Source organism: Pygoscelis adeliae, unplaced genomic scaffold (assembly GCF_000699105.1).
Source record: "Pygoscelis adeliae isolate BGI_AS28 unplaced genomic scaffold, ASM69910v1 Scaffold1017, whole genome shotgun sequence".
Lineage (NCBI taxonomy): Eukaryota > Metazoa > Chordata > Aves > Sphenisciformes > Spheniscidae > Pygoscelis > Pygoscelis adeliae.
The window spans coordinates 1859-25307 of NW_008825173.1; the positions used below are offsets into that span (position 1 = coordinate 1859).

At 41.5% G+C, this 23449-nt stretch overlaps 2 protein-coding genes across 2 annotated transcripts in view; both read right to left on the reverse strand.

The window, feature by feature from the left end:
• The window catches only part of RPS15 (ribosomal protein S15), a gene marked incomplete at its 3' end in the record, with an annotated part of 2284 nt that extends 1844 nt beyond the window's left edge, over positions 1 to 440 (reverse strand). Inside the window, exon 1 of the mRNA XM_009328920.1 lies at positions 211 to 440. Within this exon, the coding sequence (XP_009327195.1) occupies positions 211 to 440 (230 nt within the window). The remainder of the gene's footprint in view (positions 1 to 210) is intronic.
• Positions 441 to 1914: 1474 nt separating this feature from the next.
• On the reverse strand, positions 1915 to 23449 carry DAZAP1 (DAZ associated protein 1). The gene is made up of 12 exons (XM_009328921.1): positions 23334 to 23449; positions 22675 to 22715; positions 22060 to 22226; positions 21674 to 21739; positions 20947 to 21057; positions 18489 to 18537; positions 13876 to 13958; positions 10380 to 10533; positions 8849 to 8878; positions 8294 to 8434; positions 7205 to 7387; positions 1915 to 2912 (listed from the first exon to the last, which is right to left on the reverse strand). Exons 1-12 carry the CDS (start codon positions 23447 to 23449, stop codon positions 2740 to 2742), a joined length of 1314 nt encoding a protein of 437 aa, XP_009327196.1. The 3' UTR covers positions 1915 to 2739.

Here is a 23449-nt window from a genome sequence, read left to right on the forward strand (position 1 = left end):
CCGGCGGCCTTCATCTTTCAGTGATGGACCTTCGTCTCCCGATGCCTTCCCGCGGGAGCCGGGCAGCTTTTCCAGCTCAGGCTCCGAGCGGAGGTTTGAAGCGAGGGCGGACATTACAGGCGTGGCCGGAGAGCAGAAGGGACGACAAAGCCACCCCAGGGTAGCACCAAGTGCCTCTCTCCTTCCCATCACGAGGACATCACCCTCCACCAGCCTGCGGCCCCATCCTGCTCGCGGGCTGCCTCAGCCAGCGCCGAGCCGCGGCGCGCCAAGAGGAGCTTGCGGGGCGGCAGAGCAGCGACGACTTCGGGTCTCCTTCCATTCCGCGTGTCGTTGAAGCGCCACGGTTTTGAACTATGCCGCTTTCCAGGGGTGGGTTTCACACGGCAACAAATTACAAACCGGACCTCAACGGGGAAATCCAAGGGGTCGCACCACATCGAAGGCGGGGCACGAAGTTAGACCTGTGCAAAGAGAACGCAGAAGGAGCAGCTCCCGTTCTGGCAGGGAAGCGCCCTGCGCTTTGTGCTGGTGGAAGTAACGGAGCGAGGAGCAGAGCCAAGAGGGTTCACAGCGAGCGGAACCGGTACGATCCAAACACGCAACCACGAAAAAAAACCTCCGAACTGACCAAAGTCCTTCCGAGAGCAACCCAGTGACCTCCGGCGGGTACATCCCAACACACCCCGAATTTCACGTCGTGCTGAGCAACGCCACCGGCTGCTCCTGCAAAAAGTCTTTTAAGCTGGCAGCAGCGCGCCGTCCGCTCCTGAAGAGTTAAGCCCTATTAACCGCGATTAACGAGAGCGGGGAGGACCAACAAGCCCAGACGCACACCCAGCAGCACACCACCCCTGGGAGAGGGTCCCTTGGACAAGATCTGGTTTTGACACGGCAGCCTGCCTCGGACTCGCGTATGAAGGAGGGACGACACGGAGCACGCCGCTGCCTTTGAGCCGACGACCCGCGTCACTACGCAGGGCTCATTTATCACGGTTAGGACAGTTCGTTTCCCGTGGGCTTAACCCCACATTTACGCTGGAGCAGTACTCTGGAAGACCCAGGTCAAATAGTTACGGACACTAACGTTCACAGCAAGATGCCCATGAATCCACGTTTTACGCTGCGCTCAGCAGTTACAGAGAACCCCCCCGAAAAGGAGGTACACGGTAACTCGATCATCAGTCCGAGGTAGCGAAATAGTGTGCAAATAGCAAAAATAGTAGAAAATTTCTCTTAAAAATTTCACAATCTGTAAATCAGGACAGAAATTAAGAACGTGACCCCCGAGTAAGCACTAGTAGATGATGTCACCAGCAAGGTCACCTCTGAATTTCAAAGGTGGGGAAAGAGAGACGAGGGGCACTCTCCTGGAGGTGCACAAACCCGCGAGCTAGCTACACCTGCTCCTCGTAGCTTGTAAGGCTGCATTTTTCACAGTGCCTCGAAGCCTCAAGGCCAGATGAAGAGCAGCATTCAACCCGCCACCGCTACCAACGTGCGAGCGACCCAACGCACACAGAGCCGCCGCCGGCAGCTCTGGCGACAGGCGCGCCAGCAGGTTTCGGAGACTCCAAAGCAACGGCCCTTCGCCACGTCCAATCCAATCCAGGTCAGAGCCAGCACCGTGCCGCGATGGCTCTTCAGCCTCTACAAAGCAAATCCGACAGTGCCACCCCAGACCCTGCACCAGCACTGCCGATTCTCTCATGAAGAGGGCAAGAGTTGAGTGGGCACGAAGAATTGCTGACTTAATTCCGCTGCTAGCAGCTTAACAGTCCATTGAGGCACAGCGTAAGCCTGTATACTGATGTTAAGACATGATTTTCAAGGCTGCCAATTGATTTCTCATGAAAACACAAATTCACAAGAAACTTTTTTGTCAAAAGAAAAAAAAAAAGTGGAGACAGGCTTGTGTTTCTAATCCAAATGTACTTCTCTTTATTCAAACCAGGGGTAATCACTGGTTAGTGCAAAATGCACCTAAACCTTTTGCCTGAGGGAAATCTACATCTTAACAAGGCCTCCGTTAACCCCAATGAAATCCACAGAGGATTTGAAAGCGTTTGAAGCACAGATCTAACACTGCGCTTCGTAAGTGACTCTGTGCGTCAACAAGTCTGCACCTGCCTTGTTACCAGTTCTATACCATCAGGTAACAAAAGCAAAATACACTCAGTAGATTTCTTTTAACTCCCAGAGTTTCTGAACCATCCGCCCCACCGCTAATGTCAGGAGTAAGGGGGTTGCAGCTTACCCTCACTTCCAACAGTGCTAACGGAAACCCTGTTTTAAATTAAAAAATAAGCCAGCATACATAGTAGAAAATTTCTCTTAAAAATTTCACAATCTGTAAATGTATATATTTTTTTCTTTTAAACATAAAAGTTTACAATATACGGTAAAACAAAGGCTCAGGAAAAATAATTTCAAAAAAAAGAAACCTGAAGTTTTGAATTAAAGCTGAAGACATTTTTAAAACCCTGTAGTTTGAACCAGTGACATTTTCTTTATTTGTGCTGATGGGTTAGAGAAAGGAAAATATTTAAAAACTGCAGTCCAAACACCCACAGCTTTGCCTTCAGAAGCCATCTTCCCCCACCCCCCCAAAAAAAAATGTTGTTAGGTTTTTCTTCCATCAAGTATGTGATTGTCACAAGTTCAGAAGTCTGGGATTCCTGGGTTCAGCTGGTACCAGACATCCCTGTGTGGACAGAATTCCCTGATTGCCAGCCCACGCTAGCGCCTGTAGGGGTGAAATCCTTGCACGTTATGGTTCTGTCCTCGTCCAAAACCACTTCCTCCTGCAGGTGGGCCACTTGATGGTTGCACCGAGGGGCCTCCGTAGGGAGGGGGTTGCTGGCTGGGATCAGAGAAACCTTGTCCAAAACCACTCAAGTCTTGTCCATACCCTGGGGAGAAGGGAGAAAGGCGGCAGAGTAAGCTTCCAGTGTCTTCCACACGCACAACAGAGGCACAAATGCAAAACCTGATGCCGCTCCCTCCCCCCATGCACGGCCTCAGGACCAGACACCTCTGTCTAACACGTTAAGATAAGCAGCTGCTTTCAGTTCTTGCGATTATCTACCTTCTCATACAGAACAAACAAGCAAAAAGCCGAACTGAACAGGTATGCAGAAATGGTCGTTTTCACTTTTGAGGTAATCCTACCCAGGCTGGTAGTTAAACTGTCCTATCACGGCTGTTCAGAAGCTTCAAGTGGCTTGCAGGTTTGCTGTCAGCTCATTCTGAATAGTTGTTTTGTTTTGGGTTGGGTTGTTTATTGGCTAAAAGCTAGTACTGTCAGGTTCAGCGGAGATGAAGATGTGGCAAGGAAGTTTTTCCTGAAACCTCACAGCTATTAAACTGCAGCGCCTCAGACTGACTGCACAGAGTTACTCGACTCTGGCTTTGTAGAGCCAGCTTCACCATCTCCCCTGGACAGTCAAAAAACTTCCTTCGCTGAAAAGACTCGCTGAAGAAGACAATCTTAAATTCCCTTTCAAAAAGCAGAGTACTGCTGCCCGAATATATATATATTTTAATTAACTAATCAGCCTTTCTTTCAAGGAATACTCAATTCAAAAAAATGTAAATTGAAACATGAGGGGGCAAAGTTGGCAAAGCAGAATCCAGAAGGCTGCGACTACTGCCCCCGTTGTATACTTTATGATGGAACCCTTGGTCCAAATTTGCCCTTAGCAAGAACTAACATCCTTCCCTGAAAACTCACTGCACGGGCAGGCCGAAGTTTATCTGTTGCAAGTTCAAAAAACAAAGCTCCATTTCAAAACCTGACACCCTCCCGCTACTGCAGATGGTGGCGAATACTTCTAACCCGGCTAAAGAGCAGCAGCGGTCAGTAAGCAGCTATAAAGCCCTTCTCCCACGTCCCCTACACCACCAACTGCATCCGAGTTCAGTTACTTTTAAGCCTGAACCCGTGCTGTCTCTCAACTGAAGTTTACGCTAACGCATGCTGCAAGTTAATGTTTAACTTGCTCTTCCTCCATCTGAGGAACTAAACACTTCTCCTCTCCTGCCACACTGCCCTTCCGCCTACCCAGCGAGGCTGCGACCACGCTCTGCGACGTGATCCGTGCCAAAGACCAGATTCAGAATAGGTTTAGAGCAAGTAGAATTTGGGGATAGGGAGAAAGGGTGAAGACAAAAGACTCGCTGGAATTCTGGCTGCCAATATGAAAGACAACTAGATGTAAGTTAAGGACACTGAGAAATTTAATAAAAGCTCCCGTAATTAAATACGACTCTTAATCGTAACAGTGGCATCAGTGCAAGCCTCTGCTATGAAAAATGGTATTAAGAATCCTAATTACCAAGTACATTTCTGCAGTTCTGCTTCTCTCTATGCAGGCTTAAAGCAGGTTTAACTCTCTTAATCCAAAACAAAGTCTCTTAGCATGTCTTCAGTATTTAAATTTCAAGCTCTGCCTGTCTCTCAGGACTTGCTACCACTAACGAGCCTTAAAACACATCTATCACAGGCTTCTATTAGCTCAAAATGCTAATCCAGTCATTTTTTCAGACAGAGATAAGCAGGCAACCAAAAATACGATTTAATTGTTTGCCAAGGGGTGAGGCTCGGGGGGGGGGAATCATTATTCTCACTGTACACTGCAGTGTTACAGCATTAAGTGGTGGAAACCACAGTTCTCAATTTGTTTATCACAAAGGAAACCTACAGCATAAACCTGAACAGCCAGACATTTCAGTACATATCGTCTCCCTCCTGCTTGCTTAATTGCTGCTGCAGCTCTCGGCTTGCACCAGCACCTCACAGTGAAACACCGAGGTCACCTGCCGTTTCAGAGGGCTCTGCTCTCTAAGGGCCGACCATTACGGTTTTACTGTCTTGCTTAAGAACCTGAGCTCAGTTCGATCACACAGGATAAAGCCTCGCCAATGCAGCAGCCTGGGAAGTGAACAGCAGCGTCATTCATACTTCAGTCGTGAGTTTTCCCTTCAGTCAGCTCATGAACATAAAGAACTGTATTGCCCTTACTCACAAAGTAAACATTTGAGCCGCATTGTTCCCCCCCACCCTCTTAAAAGAGACCCTGCAAGAAACCCAAGTTAATTTCCCAAACGCAGATATATCAAGAGCATTGGTTGTAAATAGGCACCACCTACCTAGGTTTCTCACTGCTCAGCCTGACCAAAAGAGTGTAAACAAAGTATTGGCGCGTAGCCTGAAGGGTCTTGAGAATAGGTACCCAGCCCTAGTAAGAAATGAGGAGACCAGGGTGACGAACCCCAAGAGAGCCCTGTACAGAGATAATTTTTCAGGGTGAGGGAGACACACCCATGTTAGCGTTTAATTTACTAGTGTTTACATTCATCCTAGCTGTAAACATAGCAGCATTTAAGATGCTGTCAAGCCAGGACAAATCTTAAAATGCCACAACGATTAGGTAACTCAGTGCCTCTTTAAAACCCGTAAGCTTTATGCATTTATGTAAATACATGCAGATCAGCTAGACTGCCTATTGTACAGCAATGCTGCTAACTAATTTGCAATCACATGAAGTGCCGAAGCTCTTTAAAAAAGTTTAAAAGATTTTACACACAGCTTTATGAACAGGTGGATGATTCTGTGGTACTGTAGCATATTAAACACCTCTATCCCTGTTAGCACTTGTACTCATATAACAGCTTTCAGGCTAGAAAAGCACTCCTGAGGTGAGAGACTAACTGCAGTTGTGGTTTAAACAACCAACCTTCTTAGCCTTCTTCCTCAAAATGCAGTACTACACACCTCTTCCTCCCTCCTCCCTCCCTCCCCAGCACTCTTAAGAGACTAAGAACACCTGAAATATTTCACTGGCAAAGAGGCTTCCTAGAATATACATGAGGCAAGTGGTACCATACACTCCAAATACTAGAATCCTCCCTCCCCAGTTGTTCACAATGTTGGAAAACAGATACTTCCTAAACTTCCAACACATCGCAAACATGGGCTCCCCACTCAATATAAGCGACTTGTGCACAGATTGATACTTTATTTAGTAGGGTCCACCCCCCTTCAAAAAGAGTCTGCAAAGAGACAAGTTCTGGCAAGACAAGAAAAACTTCCTCTTGAGTCACAAGGGCAAAGCTATGTATGAAAGCAACTGTGTTTATAACAAATTGAAAAACATTTCAAATTCCTCAACATGAGAGCATATGCGTGCTTTATAAACACATCTGAAAGGCTCGTCCTCCTTCAGAGTCTGTTTGACATTTTTGGAACTTCGAATAGTATCTATTTAAAAAACTTTACGAAGTGTTCATTTCATAACAGTTTCTGCAGGCACTTCGAACGAAGCAGGCAGGCACTAGCACACATGGAGAACTTGTTCAAGTTGGGAACAGTCTTAACCCATGGGCCTACCGCATGCAAAACGTTCTCTTCAGAAGTAAAAAATTACCAATTACAATCCTTTAAAAAAAAAAAAAAAGCAGTATGCCACAAACAGCTCTTTGGACAACACTGCTCAAAAATAGGGCTGAGTGGAAGAGCAAGATGAGGACTCCCTCTCAGCTTCCACAGGGAGGAGCAGAAGTTTAACTCAGGAGCACAAGCACTTGTCCAGCAATTTTTTTTGTTTGTTTTTTGTAGTACTGTCTGCCTGGCTTAAAACTTGTTACATCAATGTCTTCTACCTGCTATCTGAAACAGTTATCTATACAGCACAATTAAGCTTTCCACACTTCTGACAGAACTATAACTTGAGATAGACAGGAAAGGAATGGGGGGAAGGGAGGAAGAGGCACGCAGCTTAAATTCTTATACCCTGTACTGCTTGCCTCTCGATGCTGTTCTTTTGAAGTCTATTCTCCAATCTGATCAGTTACACAGAAAAGTTGACTACAAACTCTGTGAAGCTCTTGGAGGAAAAAAAAGTTTTAACTAAAGATTCAGGGAGAGTGCAAATCAGTAACTTATCCTAGCAGCACAAGTCTCTCAAGGCTATTTCACAGCATACAAGCAATGTTTTAGAGTTGATTAAGAAAATACCCTCTGGCTAGAATACTGCATGATTTAAGGATCGCTTGAGAGCTGGTGGCTGGCATTCCCATCCTGAGAGAAGTGCCTTCAGTGTTAGCAAACTGTTTCTGAACAATGACTTTCTACCCAAGTATATAAAAGAAAAGCAGGAAGGGGAGAAAGATCAAGCTGTTTAGTTTATATGCAGTTACTTACCAAACTGACTATAAGGGAATTCTGGCTGAGCAGTTGGGGGTTTGCTCATGTCCTGAGTTGCCTGAGATGGTGGTGGTGGTGGAGGAAAAGCTAGTGGTGTTGCCCCTGGAGTGGCAGGTGGAGGGGGTACTCCAGGTGGGGCAAACTGGTCAGGTGGAGGAGGTGGAGCACCATAACCAAAACCTGAAACACGAGGAAAGTACAGTACATGTGAAAAGATACGGGTCAACACCACTCTGACTTCTCGCTTGGCTTTAGAGTATGATACAACTTTTTTTTAAAAAAATACTTGTAAGTCTATTAAAGCCAAAGTGTTTGTTACCTACAGCTGGCCGTGCAGTAATTCACTCCTGCACTCTGGCAACCACTGTGGCTGAAAGACCCCAACAACATACCTTCTATTATGAAAAATCTCACCCCAAGACTGCAGCCGCATCAGCAACCAGCAAAGAGAAAGTGATAAAGTAGAACTAGGGACCAAACTCTGTGCACTCACTTGCACACGAGAGAGACATGAAGAGGAAGCCATATTGCTCAAGATCTTAGGAGGAAAAAAAGGTATCCCAAACAAATGGTTTCTTCGTAGCAGAACAAGCAACTCTAGATAACTGGGTGCTATTTTCCACTTTCTTTTTTAAACCAGGTTTGTGACTAGACTTTTCAAAAGGTGGCCTGAGGGGGCAGGTGCTAAAATCTTATTTACATGTCCAATGCCAGCTGCGACCTTAATTCCTTAAGCTTCTCCGAAAATCCCAGCCTGTGTCTGGCCCAGGTGACCATGCAGTAATCTCTAACTTTTCTCTCAGATGTCGTAATAGGGGTACACAGTAAATCTAAATCCATTCAGCAACACAGATTTAGACTACAGAACATAGCAAATGATTACTGCACACAAGAAAAAAGTAACCCAACTCACTGACAAAAATACTTATATAGTTAATTATAGCTCAGAATATACAATCTAGGCAAAACATCTAAGGATAGGTGAAACATAGGGGAAAAAAAAAATTCAAGTCCAGAGAAAGATGAGCAAAAGCTGAAAACTGAACGTGGTGATGGACTGTACCCAAACTCCTGTAGGTCACTTACTAAATGGTGGAGGGGTGCCATAGCCCTGTGGAAATCCTTGCGGAGGTGGGAATCCTCCAGGAGGTGTAGAGACTATGTATGAGGTAAATGGTGGTGGTGGTGGAGGAGCTCCTCTTCCTGGAGGAGGTGGTCCATATCCACCTAGAAAATTAAGAGAAACCAAGAACTAAAGCGGCTTAATAATGAAAAGTTGCTGCTTAAGTCAGCATCCTCTAGATGGGGTAAAGCTCTTTGATAGATTTCAGATGCAGTCTCAGCCTTCTGTGAATTCTTACATTGGGAAATATTTGTCCTCCAAGTATCCCTACATTAGAACGTAATTCCTTGATAGCAAATTAGCGTGGCTGGCAACAGCAGGATGTATGTCAGCTCCCATTACTAATTCGTTAAGAATATACTATCTTCTCCTTCGTTCTTTCAGGACAAATTCAATCAAACTTTTAAATGTAGGTTAAATATTACAGAAATCCACAAATCACCGTGAATTCTTCAAGAAACTGCACCCTCACTCAGTAGAATTTTTGTTTGAAAATTGGTCCCATATAACGTACTTACCAATTGCCTGTCCAGCTGGCACCCACATCCCTAAAACAGAACAAAAAAAAAGGCAACTTATACATGCATTGAAGCTCTACACTATGAAACAGGAATGATTTAAAAGAAAGTTGATCTTGCTCTGGAATAGACTAGGTATCCTCCCAGTGTCCCTTACAGATCTATCTTTATGGTCCAAGAAATAGTCTTGGACTGCTTCTGAATACGCAATTCTGAAAAGACTCCGAATCATTCGGCAAATAACGGATACAAGACAGGAGTCCCCAAGCTCAAATCAGATGGAGTGTTCAAGAACTGCGAGCACACCAAGTGCAAGAAATTGTGCTAGTATAAAGAACAAAAATACTGAGAATCACAGCAGACTACACATCCAAAGCATTTTTAATATACTACCAGGTTTATCCTAGTTATTTTTGAAGTTTTTGAACCACAAAAACATCATTTTCTGCATTCGTTGCAGCACTAAGATTGAAAGATAATTGCATTTGTTTTACATTAATCTTTCCAGTAGATTAGATATCATTTTCTCTACAAATAACCACATTGAAAATAATCTAGTTTCTCCATTTGCGCAGTTGCAGATTAGCGCATCTGTGCAGAATGTCAAAGCCTCAGCTGCAGCTTTCAAGTTAATAAGCACCATGGGGAAACAAGCAATCCCTCCACTGAGGTATCATCTATTGTAGCAATAGATGAAGCAGTGACACTCCCTTTAGCCCCCCAGGTGAAAATTTCTCATCTATCAGAGCAAGCAAGTTCTGTTCTGTCAAACGCAACTCAATTATACCACCGTATTTCTCCATAAGTTATCAAAACTGTCTTTGGATGAACTCAGCCTATTTATCCTGTCTTCAAAATCTTGTGGGGGTTATAGCCATCAAACCCAAAACACATGGCTGCTCCTTTCAGCCCTGAAGGGTTCAAGCTAAATCAAGAAAATTATATGCAGTAAGTGCTCCCCTGCACCACTGCTAGCCCCATAGCTGCTTGTTATTTTTCCAGACTACGTTAAGCAATAAAATCCAAAGACAAGGCCATCTGTTTTTCTCTCATCCCTTTCAAGTTTTACTTATAACTTCCTTTGAAACTGCCTCATCCTTGAAAACCCGTATTTCAACAAAATTTTTCATTAGGGTCTCACGCAGGCCACAGTCACAACTGGAGCCGTTGAGCTTTCTCAACACCTTCTCCACAGTACCGAAAACCCTGCCAATTCTGTCTGGGGAGAGGCAGGACCAGACAGAACAGGTGAAGCGCTGCCTGCGAGCAGACACACGCTAGACTCGGCACAACCCACTGACTTCTGCCCTATGAAACCTTGTTTTTTGGGAAAAGAAGTGAAGGAACAATCTCAGCAGAGTTGGGAAGGACCGATGTGTGGAATTTCAGTTCTGCTACCAATAATCCAGCACAGCCATAGCACTGACAAACCTCTGGGAATACTGTCATTTGCCAGTAAGACCAAATTACCCGTAAGCTGTAAAGGCAAGACTCTCTTGCGACAGCGACTCTGAGACGACTAAAGCAGTACCTTGAGGGCCATATCCTTGTTGCCAGGTTGGAGGGGGCTGACCTGCCCAGCCATTGGCAGCACTTGGCATGATCCTGCTTCCCCACTGACTGGCACCGGGTGGCCCTGGAGTTTGGCTTTTGCTGTCACGAGGCTCTGCACGTTTCACCTCCACCTAAACAAACAGAGTCACCATTTAGGAGAGATGGTGCAGGTTAAGACACCCCCCTTCCCTTCACACACACCCTTAGTTACACTTAAGACTACACTTAGCATCTTATGACTTATGTCTAAATACTTAATTACTAAACTTAAGGCCAGTAATTTAAAATGTTTCTCAGGTACAATATATATGATGGTAAGACATTACAAGTCCTACTATTGAGGTATTTCAAGTAAAACACATCCTACAAATCACTTATGTTTCGTCATAGTACAGTATTCATTGGCTTTAATCTTAAAACAGCAGTACCCTCTTACAACGGCTCTTCACTTAAAAAAAGCATAATCTTTTAAATTATTCATATACTAATTTAACATTTAAGGCAGGAGTTACAAAGATGACATTTTCAGTAAAAAAAGAACTTTGAGTAAAGAGTACGCTCTGAAAAAGGGTACTAATGCTTTAACTGTTCAAACATGTTTGGGGTTCATTTGAAAGTTACAGTTTAAACCCACCCCATCTAACTACAATTTCAGCTCTGCTCATACCTGAGAAACACACATTTGTTTGTTTGGTTTTTTGTTTGTTTGTTTTTAAACTTAGATTTTATTTAAATGTCTAATGGAAGATAAAGACTTACCTTCCCCAGGCTAACGCTTAAAGAATCTCAATTAACTCAAACAATGTCAGAGGGAATGGATGTGATAAGAGAATCTTACATTACATCTAACAAAAAAGTAAACAAACATGCAAGTAATAAAAATGGACAGTTGAGTCAATAAGAAGCAAATCTTCATACTGTGTTAAGTCAGTGACAAAAGCCCTCCTGTTTTTAAAATTAGTAAGCCACAGTGCTTAACTTATTTTATTCAAAGATAAAATGTCCTAGTGTTCCAAGCCATCGAGTAAGTGCATTTGACCTACTTAAAATAAGCTGCACATTCAATATAAACCTCTCAAAAAAATCCAGTTTCTGATTTAATGAAACACTCTCAGCACTCATGCATGCTGAATTAAAGTCTTTTTTATTTTATGATTAATTTTAATGGGTGCCAGAGTACAAAGAAAATAAATCTCAATCATCAATGGGCCTGAGTAGTATGGAAAATAAAGTATTCAGAATTCTTCCTGCCATGTCTTAAAAACCATTCATGTCAGAGAACAAACAGGAAACAGGCACAAGGCAAGGACAAAGCCCCCCGCCCCCACCCCACTGCAGATGCCCCAAGGACATTAGACATGACAGTAACCAAATCTCTGTCAGCTGAAGGCCCTTCCAGAGAGGAACCAAGGGAATTTTTCAAAGGACTCAAATTAATGAGTCTTAACACATCTGCCTTGAGGGAATTCGGTTATTGCTTACAAAAGCAGAGTCTTTCTTGCAATTTTAATTTTTTTTCCTTTCAACAACATATGGATTCATTTCAGCAATACCTTTTTAATTACCAAAAAGAAAGAGATACCATTTTTAAAGTAGGCATTATTAGTCAACGAAGAGTGCGGAATATCTGGAGTTCATTAATCCATTAATTTTTCAGTGCACATTTGGAAGCGGTGAACTGCCAAACTGAGGACTGAAAAATCCCCGTGCAATATTCTTAGTGCCGAGGTTAAAATTCTACGCCTGCCTAAAGCCCAGTTTACACCGAGAAATGAGGCATCTCCATTGCTCCTCGCTGAAAGAACACTGCATATTTCTGCTTCTTATGTCATTGAAAGGAGAAAAAAAAAAAGGCAGAAATAGATTATTTCGTCTTGGTACTGAGATTCTTTGGGAAACAATGGAGAACCCTGAATTAGCCCTGACGTATTCTGAAAACCGGCAGCATAAGAGATGACATTTCGAAGGCTCACACAGGGTTCTCCATACTTTCCCAGAGCCATTACAGCAGATGTACTACCCTTTGTTCCTATTTATATCTAGCATGCTGCTTTGTGATGTGACCTCTCATTTAAGTGGTTCATGTAAGTTTAAGGCAATTCCAAGGCAAGATCAAAGGATGTACATAGGATGTAGGTAATTCATACACATACCAACGTAAATTTACTGCTGTCAGTGCATCCGCTCACAAACGGGAGCTCACAAGAGCTCAACTGCTCACGAGAGGAAAGCACTAGTAATCAAGAACATACGCTAATGTTCTTGACCACACAAGCACATTTCTTCATTTGCTTCATTTCCATTATTAGGAAGTCAGCCCACCCCTCAACCCCAAAACAAGTTCACAGGAATAAAAAGCATTATATACTGCATAATTAACCAAAACTCCACTGGTATGCAAGAATATATCCCCTGCTAGCTAAATAAATGCTTATAAAGTATCAGCACATAGAGAGACCTTAAAAGACAATGCAAAATTATACAATGCAACAATTTAAGGAAAGTGACAGTGTTCTTGTGTTTTCTGGAAACCTGTTCACTCTAAGGTTAGCAGTTTTAACACTTACTTTAAAAATTGTGGGTAAATTGTAAAGCTGCAAGGACTTTAAATTTACCAGAATTTCCTGTGGTTAATTTTTCTTTAAGAAGTTAGTATTTTCTCTGCATAAAACTTGGGTGTCCTGCAACAATTTACTTTGCTTTTAGATTTTTTCCACAGGTACAAGCATGTTCCTTGCCAGGTAACATCAAAGCAAGCCTAAAAAATTCCTCCCTACCAAACACCCATTTGCTGACAACACAGTATGAAGATGAAACAACCAGAGGTCACTTAACTGCATTGTGGTTAAATACTATATAGAGTACGTGGGTTTGTATCAAAGTTTCACAGTAAGTGACCCAATTTTTTAAAAGACCAATCCTTCATGATGTTTTTTCTTTTTCTTTTTAAGTTTAAGATTATATAAAGTAGATTGTCTCACACCACCTCAAAATTTGAGTATCAAATACACATCTGAAGGAGTGGTATCTTAAACCAAGCCTTGAACAACTCAGATTTCATTGGGATTCTGATTTTCAAACAGCTGGAAACAACTAACTTCTATCCTTGCACCTAAGCAGTGCTCCAAACAAAGGCAGTCGTCATCAATTCAGCGTAACGTAAGCTATGCTCAGCCAGAGCAGCCCCCCAGGTCTGTCAGCACAAGGCCTTGCCCAAACCAAAACAACCCACAGCCTAAGTTCTCAGGCTTTCAAGATCTGTCTCTTCTACGGGCTACGCCACAAGCTAACTGCCTTTCTCGCCTGTTTAAGCAAACTCAGAAGACTTTCCCCACCTTCATGGATAAAGCCTCGAATTTGGACATACGCGCTCTCCCGCCTAGCTGAATCAATAACTTTTATTCACCAGTGAAATTGCTAGTTGCCCAAGACTTGGTTCTTTCTTAAGGTAAAATAAAACTACAACTACACACTTTTTTGCCCATGATGTCGTGAAAATGCATGTTGACAGCCTGGTCCACTGATTGTTCGTCCTCGAAAGTAATAAATCCAAAACCTAGCCAACGACGAAGAGTGAATCAAGGTAGCAGGGTGTTGTGACACAAAACAGGATGATGAACAGTATTAGGGGCGGACCAAGGGTTCAAGCAGGGGTTTCAGATAACCGAGACTTGTGTTAAATTTTCCAAAAGAGTCAATCTGAGAAAATTGCAATGGATACTTCCTGTAATTAGGCAATTAATGCCTCATCTTGGTTTCACACATGCAACTTACAAACTGAGCTTGTTAACTACCTTTTATTTTATTCCTAACCCACCTACCAGGAAGTGGAAAAAAAGTACTAACGTAGTCATAACTAACTGTGCCACATGATTAAAACCAAAATACTTGTGGGACAGCAGATTAAAGGCAAGCAACTTTGCTGCTCCTATCTTTTGATTCAGACTAGGTTCCCAAGAAAACCTATTATGTCCCTGTTCCCCAAAGCTGCAAAGCAACTACCTCCCATCCCTTATCGCGCTCTTCCAATTAGGGAAAATTTTCCGTGGAAAATAAGAAAGTTGTCTTTGAAATGTAGCTGTTAAAGCATGAAAAATTTTACCACTCCATGGATGAATGAGAAGCTTCAGAAACTAACAACCTAGATCAGAGGTTCTCAAGTTTTCCACACCTTAGAAAAAGCACGTAACAGACATTACTCCTTCCAAACACAGCAACCCCTGCCAACTAAAGAAGCGTTGCTTATATAGAATGCGACACTTGCCGTCACGTCCCTTAATCTATTTTCTTTCTTATATTTGCTGCTGCTTTTCTCTTGAAAATCTATGCAACGCTTTTCAGTCCCTCTTTTTGCCCAAGGCATTGCTAACTGCTCCAGATCCCCAAGGGTAGCTGCTCATTCCCATTTATCTGACCATAGCCCTCGATGGTGGCAGCTCAGCTGAATCCAGCAGCTTTTTAAAAGGTTGCGGGGGAGCGTCTCATGCCTGTAGAAGACGCCAGAAGAGAGGCAAAGCCCCAGGACTAAATCGCTTTTTGAGGTCACACTTTGAGAACCACTGCACTTAGGTTGTAGCTGCTGATACTGCCGAGAGAGTGGCAAAATAGTGGTTAATTTCACAGAACACGGAGGCTGGTTCATGCCATCAACCACTCATTGCTGGTGTAACAACCAAATCCCAGGAAAGGTAAGAACACATGCAGTACATAAATTGTGCCATTCTTTAGATTAGCTAAGGGTAGAGCAATAAAAATTAGAAAGAAAAACGAGGTGCGGCATCAAAAGCATATGGAACATGGATGCATTTCTGCTTTTCTGAAACCCAAGATTTCCCCCTTGGTTTGCATTTTGCTTTGCAGCTAGTGCTGACAGCAGCCATATATTGCTCTAAAGCGTTAAACAGAAATACAGTATCTATAACAGTTAGTGTCTCTCTAAGCTTATCCAACTGGGTTGGGTAAGCCCAAAGAGGCCTATTGTAGAGAAAGTTTATATATAAAAAAATACACAAAGATACAGGCCAAAATAGATTCCAGCAGGTCAAATTCTGCTGTCAGCAACAAGAGCAAAAGACATCACTAAAATAAACTTAAAATAAAAAGGAAAAAACTTAGCATTTCCCACACACAAGAGACTGGCAGTATAAACGAAGTTTTGTTGACCTGTGATGAAAGCAGCCTCAAAAACTGAGAGCAGCATTTCATCACAATATATTTGTCTGAGGTTAACTAGAAATCTAAGTATTAGAGCCAAAAGAAAAGTATTTGTATTTAAATCACACATTTAGCATTACAGCCTTTATCTAAAAAGACGTGGGAAAGAAAAAACGATGGATATCATCTACATACGAAGGTTGCTCGTTTAACTTGATTCCAAGAAGACTGAAGGAGGGGAATAGATTGTGGTACAGGGATGGGGTTTGGAGGGGGAGAAGGAAGGACAATAAGAGGTCATTGAGGAAGCCAGTAAAGGGGAAAAAAAAAAAAAAAAGGATTTAAAAGGGTCAAACACCACAAGATAAGGAACAGTGAAGAAAGAGTACAATACACAGCAAAATTCCAACAACATGAAATTTTAAATACAGCAAAAGTGATGAAGTCTATCATCCAGTAGCTTTATTTTTTGAAGGACAGAATTTTATTGAAGACTGAATAAACTAATTGCATTTAGCAGGAATCCAAGTGGACTACCGAACAGAGCAATGACACTGGTTTGCAGCCAAGGGGAAGAAGAGAACAAACACAGCAAGAACCTGTAAATTACTTCACAGTTTTTTGTTTCGCCAAGAATAGAAAGCATGAGAAGCAGAGACTGCAACAAAGCCACTGTTTCTTTTAAGATGTAACGAGGCTGGCTGCGCTTATACTGGGGACTCTGAAAAAAATGTTGATGAAAGCACTGCTTGCAGGAGAGCTAACAGAAGTAGGTAGGGACTGCGAGTAAGCAAAGACGACTTGGATACTTGAAGACACACAGCCGGTTCCTCAAGGGCGTCACTGTAGCTCTGACACTAAGAGAATCTGGTTCCCAGTGTTCTTGTGAGAAGCTGAAGGTAGATGAACGCTACAGGGATTAGTAACAGGGGTAATTTTTCCCTCCTCCTATCAGCAAACTAGTAAAATGACATGCAGGAAGGGATCTGTTCAAAATGCAAGGATGGTAAAGCTAATGGAAAAAGGCAAAATTCAGAATGGTACGAGTAGAAGATGGCAGTGAATTGGCCTTTTAAATTTTATAAATACATCGTCATTTAGGTATCGTGTTAAAAGGACAAGTGTATAGACTGAGTAGCACTCTATGCAACAGAATACAGATCAGAAAGAGAAGGCAAGAGAAAATGTGTTCTGGGATGCATGACCAGGAGTGCCCAATACAAACTATGAGGAGTTTTTCCTAGCACACCCCCAGGGACTGACAAGGCCATTTTTGGAGATGACAGTTAGTTACCACACTACATAAAAGAATGTAACAGAACAAAAATGAAAGCCAGAGCAACAGGATTCAAGAACAGTTTAAGAAGTCAGATGAATTAAGGGGGAAAGTATTCTGCAGTACATCTGCACACTGGATGGAGACAGGTTTGCAAGCCTGCGCGCATCTGTCACTTCTGCTTTAAGCTACCACCTAGGAAGTGGACCCGAAGCCCTCTTTTTTTTTAGTATAGCTTTAAGCAGAGAAGCCATTAATTGAGACCAGGATTAATCCAGACCAGGCGTGATGTTTTAGTACCTTTTGCTCAGAGGCTGCAAGGCTGGGATTAAATATTACAAAGATATATATAGATGATACAATAATTACTGAAACATTTCAGAACTTCAGCCACAAATTATACCCAGATGCCCGTATCTTTGTCTCCACTGCCTCCTCTATTTAAAATCAGATGCTCTACAGCATTTAAATAGATGAATTTATGTTCTGCTTAAATAAAAGGTTATCTGTTGAAAGAAGATTAAGATAGCTAAAGCAAGAAAACAAAAAAACAAATATATTGAAACTTCGTTTACACTCCAATAAAAGACAAAGCCCGTCCCTCCTCTGACTGTGGAACTGGCCTGTACCTCTGTGATAAATTATCACCTAGAGAGAAGAAATCTAAAGAGATATCGTTAATCACAGTCAAACAATTTCACAGAGAAAAAAGAAAAAAAAAAACTTACTTAACATTACCATACTTTACTATGAAACACTTAAATATGTCACTAAGGATGTATGTCTAAATTAAAAATAAAACTAAGACTTAACAGCTTAATAAATATGAAGTGAAGAATATATTTCTTAATAATGAGTCAGAAGATAAATGAAAGTTCAGATGGCAAACTATTCTCTAGCATGTAGAACATGCTACAAGGTGGTCAGTGCAACTGAGCTTCACATATTTAAAATATTGCCTCTTAATTGTCAAACAGATGACAGATGCAATGGAAGGTGGATGACATGAAACTTGCTTCATATTTTGACCAAAGGTTACCAACTTGATTAAACAGCCTAGTGAAACTTCCAGTTGTTTTTTGGTGGGGTTTTTTTTCCCCTTAAAAAAGCAATCTAGCATACAGGGATTATACATCCCAGTCAAAATATTTCAGAATTGTTTTGTGTAGTTTAAGAAGTGCAGCTTTTTAATTTTAAGTGAAGCCGTTTAAAACCAAAACAAAAAGCATATAATGGATGGATTCTGTTCTAATCTCAGGTTCAGAAGGACTCTGAACGGGAGTATCCCCCCCCCATGCAATTACAGACATCAACATACCTTTCATATGAACAGGAGGAAAGTCTGCTCTTTTTTTTTTTCCCCCAATAGTACCTTAAGCCACAGGAGTGGCTCGAGAATCAAATTTCATTCAACTAAAAAACTAGCAGAAAACCCATAAATGAACATGAAACATCTGATTTTAAGTGCACAGATACCAACTGAAGCTGTAGATGAAGAGTCTAGACATGGAGCGATACTCGCCCAGTGAATTATTCTTTTTCCTGAGGCAACACAGAAAAAAAAAAGTCTACCTTTTCTGATGGTGTGAAATAGTTTGCCATCTGACTATAGGAGAGTATGAAGAAATTTCAAGGACAAACTAGATCAGCCTTTACCTCGGGGCCTCTGTTTCTCTGCATCATAGATCATTACAACTTCAGTGACCTGGAAGAGAGAAGGGAAGTTCTACTAACTGTGCTACCAGGGGAGTGTTATAAACAGTTACTACAGGCTGGTTTCCCGCACTCCATCCACAAAGCACGATTAAATGCTCGATGTAGCCATCAATACCAGGCTGTCCTAGCACAGCACAAACAAATTGGGAATATTGCTCTTTATGGGAGTTTAAGAAAAGCCTGAGTTCATCTGTTCTGAAAAGCCGCTACACTGTGGCTTTTTAAGGTCTCATCACACTTAAGATTTTAATCTAGCATTAAGGTCGCTACACTGTTTATACCCACACTATAGTCTATAAAAAACTGCAAAGGTTTCTCGTTTTCAACATATTATTCGTCAGTGTAGCTTTTAAAAGATTACTTTTCCATTTTGAAACATTTTCACTCCCAACATGAAAAGCAGCTTTAACTCCAAACACGTTTAAGAATTTGCACAGCTTCTCTGAATTACTTACTTGCATATCAGTGTGGCACAGAGTACCAGTTATAAATTGATGCTTTAAATAGCATTGCAAAAAAAACCCCTAAGTTATGGATGATCAGTATCAGTGTGATTTTAACTTAAAAAAACCCACAAAAAATGGAAAATGCAAGCTGTTCCAGGGCTTCAAGATTTTTTTCAGAATAAGCACCACTGTGAGCTACAATTTAAACAAAGCCAGAGGTGTAACATTTATGTCAACAGCAACATTAAAACAGCTGAAAGGAACTGCCTTTAAATTTCTCAGATGCAGAAAAGCGGTCACAAAACATGTGTGATCTCATGGCATCACATCTTTGCCTTCAAGGCAATCTTAGGATATTTTTTACTAGAACCCCCTGAATAAGCTTAAAATCTGATGCAAATTGACCTTTTACTTACAGCCAGAAAACATACTTTTCAAGTTATTACACCATATACACTCACTTGAATATATCCTACTGGATGCTAACAGCTGAGATTTATCCCCATTTGGGGATTATGCCATGTGACAGTGCCAGATTTTTTCCCCCACCGGTCCATTTGGATCCCCTTCTTCACACTGGTCTTATTTACCAAGCAATTACCATGTCTAAGAACCAGCGCCTGTGTTTGCCTCTTCACTCTGTGGCCACAAAACATATATAAGAGCCTCTACTTCTCCAAAGATAACTCATTAAGAACGTTACGTAGACTCCCCAATTTCTATATTATTGTTAAAGTTCTACTACTTACTTTTAAAGGCACTTACACTTAATGGCTGTTGCCTTCTATATTTGGTGGAACATAACCCTGTATCTCCCAAGCCATCCAGAGGTCAGAATTGGAAAGCCAAAAGTCTGTGAGGAAGAGCCTTTAGAAATTACGCTCCACAGCCGTGGAACATGCTCCCCCATTTTTATTTACAAATCTACTGCAGCCTTTCAAACTAAAGAAACAGTTGTTAGCCATTGCCTTTTATATTTTTTTTTAAATTATCTTAATCAAATTTTAAATACAGTACTGTTGATAAACTTAGCTACTTGAGAAAGAATCAACAAATCCTTTGCTGCCACTAAGAAGAGATCTTAAGAGAAAGGTGATTAAAAAATATATCAAGAGAACACACTAAATGCCACTCAAAGATGGCAAGTTCACATCCACTGGCACAGTCTTGAATTTAACTCAGGCAATCTTTAAGTTTCTCAAACTTATTCACAGCTGAATTTAGTAATTTAGTTCAATAGTTTACCATCTTAAAGGGGCAATGATAGTTGGGATAAATGGGAATTAAAACTAAATAGAAAAAAAAAACAAAATCAGGAGATATAGTCATTTCAGTCTGAGGTTACAAACTGAATTAAGAACAGGTGCATAACATGAGTAGTAGTTTGTCCCTAGAATGGAGGTTCTAGGGACAACAGAACTCAGCTGATTCCAGATGATGATTTAAAAGCAGCTACTGTTACCAAAATAATGGCAGGAGACTGCAAAATTTAAGCTATCTGTACACATAGTCAAAGACGAGGATCTTAGACATAAGCTTGCTGAAGTACTTGCTGTTCCCCCACCCAAAAAAAAATTCAACAAAAATTTTTTAATCGCCGAGCTGTAAGTTATCAATTGAAATGAGAAAAAAATTATTCTTAAGCCAACTCAACTCAGGAGTTTTTGCAAGAAGGGAACAGAATAATGCATCAGGTAGACTTAAACAAGAGGAGACAGAAGCAGCAAAGTTAAGTTACATATCAGAGCAATAGATTTTGACAAACAGCGAGATACACTTCAAGATGATGAACGTTTACTACAGTTTATTCACAAAATGCTTCAATATGTCCCTACAGCAGTTTGTCTAAATTAACCCAAAATTTGACAGCTTGACGAAATCTGAGAAAAGGCAGTGGGGAGGGAAAGCATCTTGCAACCAACTGATAACTGCCATCATGCCGAATGACTCACCACTCCGAATTTCTTGAAGTATTCCCTGAGCTCTGTCTCGCCACAGTTATGAGGAATCCCACCAACAAAAATTTTATTTGATTTATTGTTATCGCTCCTGGATCCTTTCTGCTAAATCAAGGAGGAAAAAATTCAATCAGAAGGACAATAAAGTTGGCTACTTCTATCATTTTATACTTAAACATGAACAATGGTCTCTTGCAGGTTGAGAGGGAGCCATCTCCAGGCTTGAAGTCTCCTAGTCATTAAAGTGAAGCAACTACATGTTCAGAGCTCAGAAGTTTCGTGTTCGCAGTTATAACCCAGTCTCTGTTCTTCAGAAGATCAGAAAACTAGGGACTGTTCTGAGGCCATTTACCCATTTTATAATGAAATCGTGTTAACCTGCAGGGTGTGAAGTATGCTGGAAAAGAGCATCAGTCCTGCGAGTGCACTTCCAGACACTTGTTTCAAGGTTTGAAGAACTCAACTAAAAGCACTGCTAAGAGCTTAAGAAAATACCACACCCACAAACTGAGTTTGACGCAAACACAAAACGTTCATTAACGCTGTATTGTACTTGGAGTTTTACCATGGAAGTCTAAGTAGAAATAAAATTTACACTCAAGGCCTGCATACTGACTTCTGATTTTAAAACATGGACATAATCCAAGTGAATTCAATTAACTGCTAGAAGCTAAGCCAAAACTTGGAAAACAGGCAGGATACACCAAGTATCTTTCCTTACCCATCCTTCCTTCGGTCGTGTCCTTTCTGGTTGCATCCCCCTAGGTGTACATGGCTTTGGATCAATCTGGAAGAAGTTCCAGTTTGGTCAGATCTCAGCGTGCAGAATATTGTTCTAAAAGTTACGTTTACGGCAGCTGAACACAGCACTGCTGAAATCCAGCTCCTCGGATCAAAGCTATCGTCAATACATCGCTTCTACAACGTGACACAAATCATTGAGTTAAAGCTGTCGTACAATAAATAATTAAAACCAACAACCAGGTCACTTTTACACTATCCAGTCTGCAACTAAGAAGCCAGAATTTAAAACAGATCTTTGAAGCAGTCTGGAGCAGAAAGTTCTGAAGCAGAAAAAAAAACAAACCAACCACAAAAGCAACTTACATTTCGGCCATCTAACGTATGAGGTCTACTGGCCAGCACTGTTCCCACACAGTTGGGATCTTTAAATTTGACAAATCCAAATCCTCGAGACTGGTTTGTTGTTTTGTCTTTCATTATTACACAGTCTACAACTTCTCCATACTGGGAGAAGTAGCTGCGAAGAGTTTCTGTTAAAAAAAGCATATATTAAACAGAACCAGATATTAACTTTACCAGGCCGTGTTCGCAATTATTACACAAAAGATAAGCAAATAGCTAAACAAGTTCAAACTCATCTTTTGAAAGTTATTAAATTTTACTTCCTCTAAACAAATGGTATAGGCTGCTTTACTTCCACTCACACGAAAGAAAAGTAGTATCACAGTAAAGCAATGATAAAAAATTGTCGTCATCTGAGTTGACAAAAACTTCAATACCAAACACTGACAGAAAATACAAAACCAAAAGTGATTAACAGATATTTGAACTCTCTCTAGAAAAAAATGTTATTAACAGAAGACAGCAGTACAATCTCATCCAAATCTTCCTACCACGGTCCCGCCTGTTAGAAAGCTGTGTACATTGCCCTGCTGTTCACAAAGGCCTGGCTCAACGACTGTAGAATACATAGCTTACCTTGTGTCGTACTCCAGTCCAAGCCACCCACAAACAGTTTTCTGCAAATGAAGCATACAGCAGTTTTAGGGTGCTACACGACAGATGCTTCATCTTATTTAACACAGAAGTCAGCTATTCTGAAGAGGTCTGGCAGTACCGAGGCCTCCAAAATACACTGCAAAGCCCTTTCTTCACTAGAATTCACTGTTCTTTGTGACAACTACCTTCTGTTTCATGAAGACACACATAAAACTGAAGCATCTGGTTTGTGTGCCACAAGCATGAACAGATTGTAAGCTTATTACAGGAATAAATTTTATTTTTATGCAAAGAGAATACGAAAATATCAGAAAAGCCTAAGTTCCACCAAATTTCTTATTTCCAGGTATTTGAGAAGGCAGTGTTGCTTTGAGAAATCATTACAATAGCCAGAAGGAAAAAAACTTAGAACATCACACGAAGTACATTTACCTGCCCTTTTGGGGCAGAAAGGAATTCCAGCACGGAACACTACGTAGTTCAGAAAAATACGTACAAAGCATCACTGAAATTATTTGAAAAGTGATCCAAGAACACCATTCTAAAGTCATTCTACCTGGTTAGCTCCCTCCCCCCCAGTCAAAATGGGATGTTTGGATTCCTGTCAAGGCCTGGATCATTGGCTCTAAGTTACTTACACAACTTCTCCCAGCAACAGAAGAAAACAGCTGCAGGGTCCGTGCAGTTCCAATTTAAGGATGAAAACAAAATCCAGAACTTCTGAGATAAAGCGAACTGACAGAAAACCAGACAT

Excerpts from the sequence above, each read along its gene's own strand:
- DAZAP1 (XM_009328921.1), bottom strand. The coding sequence starts at position 23,449 with ATGTCTGGTTTTCTGTCAGTTCGCTTTATCTCAGAAGTTCTGGATTTT. Across the intron at positions 13,959-18,488 it reads AGAGAAACAGAGGCCCCGAG|GTTTTGGATTTATTACTTTC; the intron begins GTAAAGGCTGAT and ends GTCGTTGGCTAG. Across the intron at positions 8,879-10,379 it reads ACAAGGATATGGCCCTCAAG|GGATGTGGGTGCCAGCTGGA; the intron begins GTACTGCTTTAG and ends GTTCTGTTTTAG.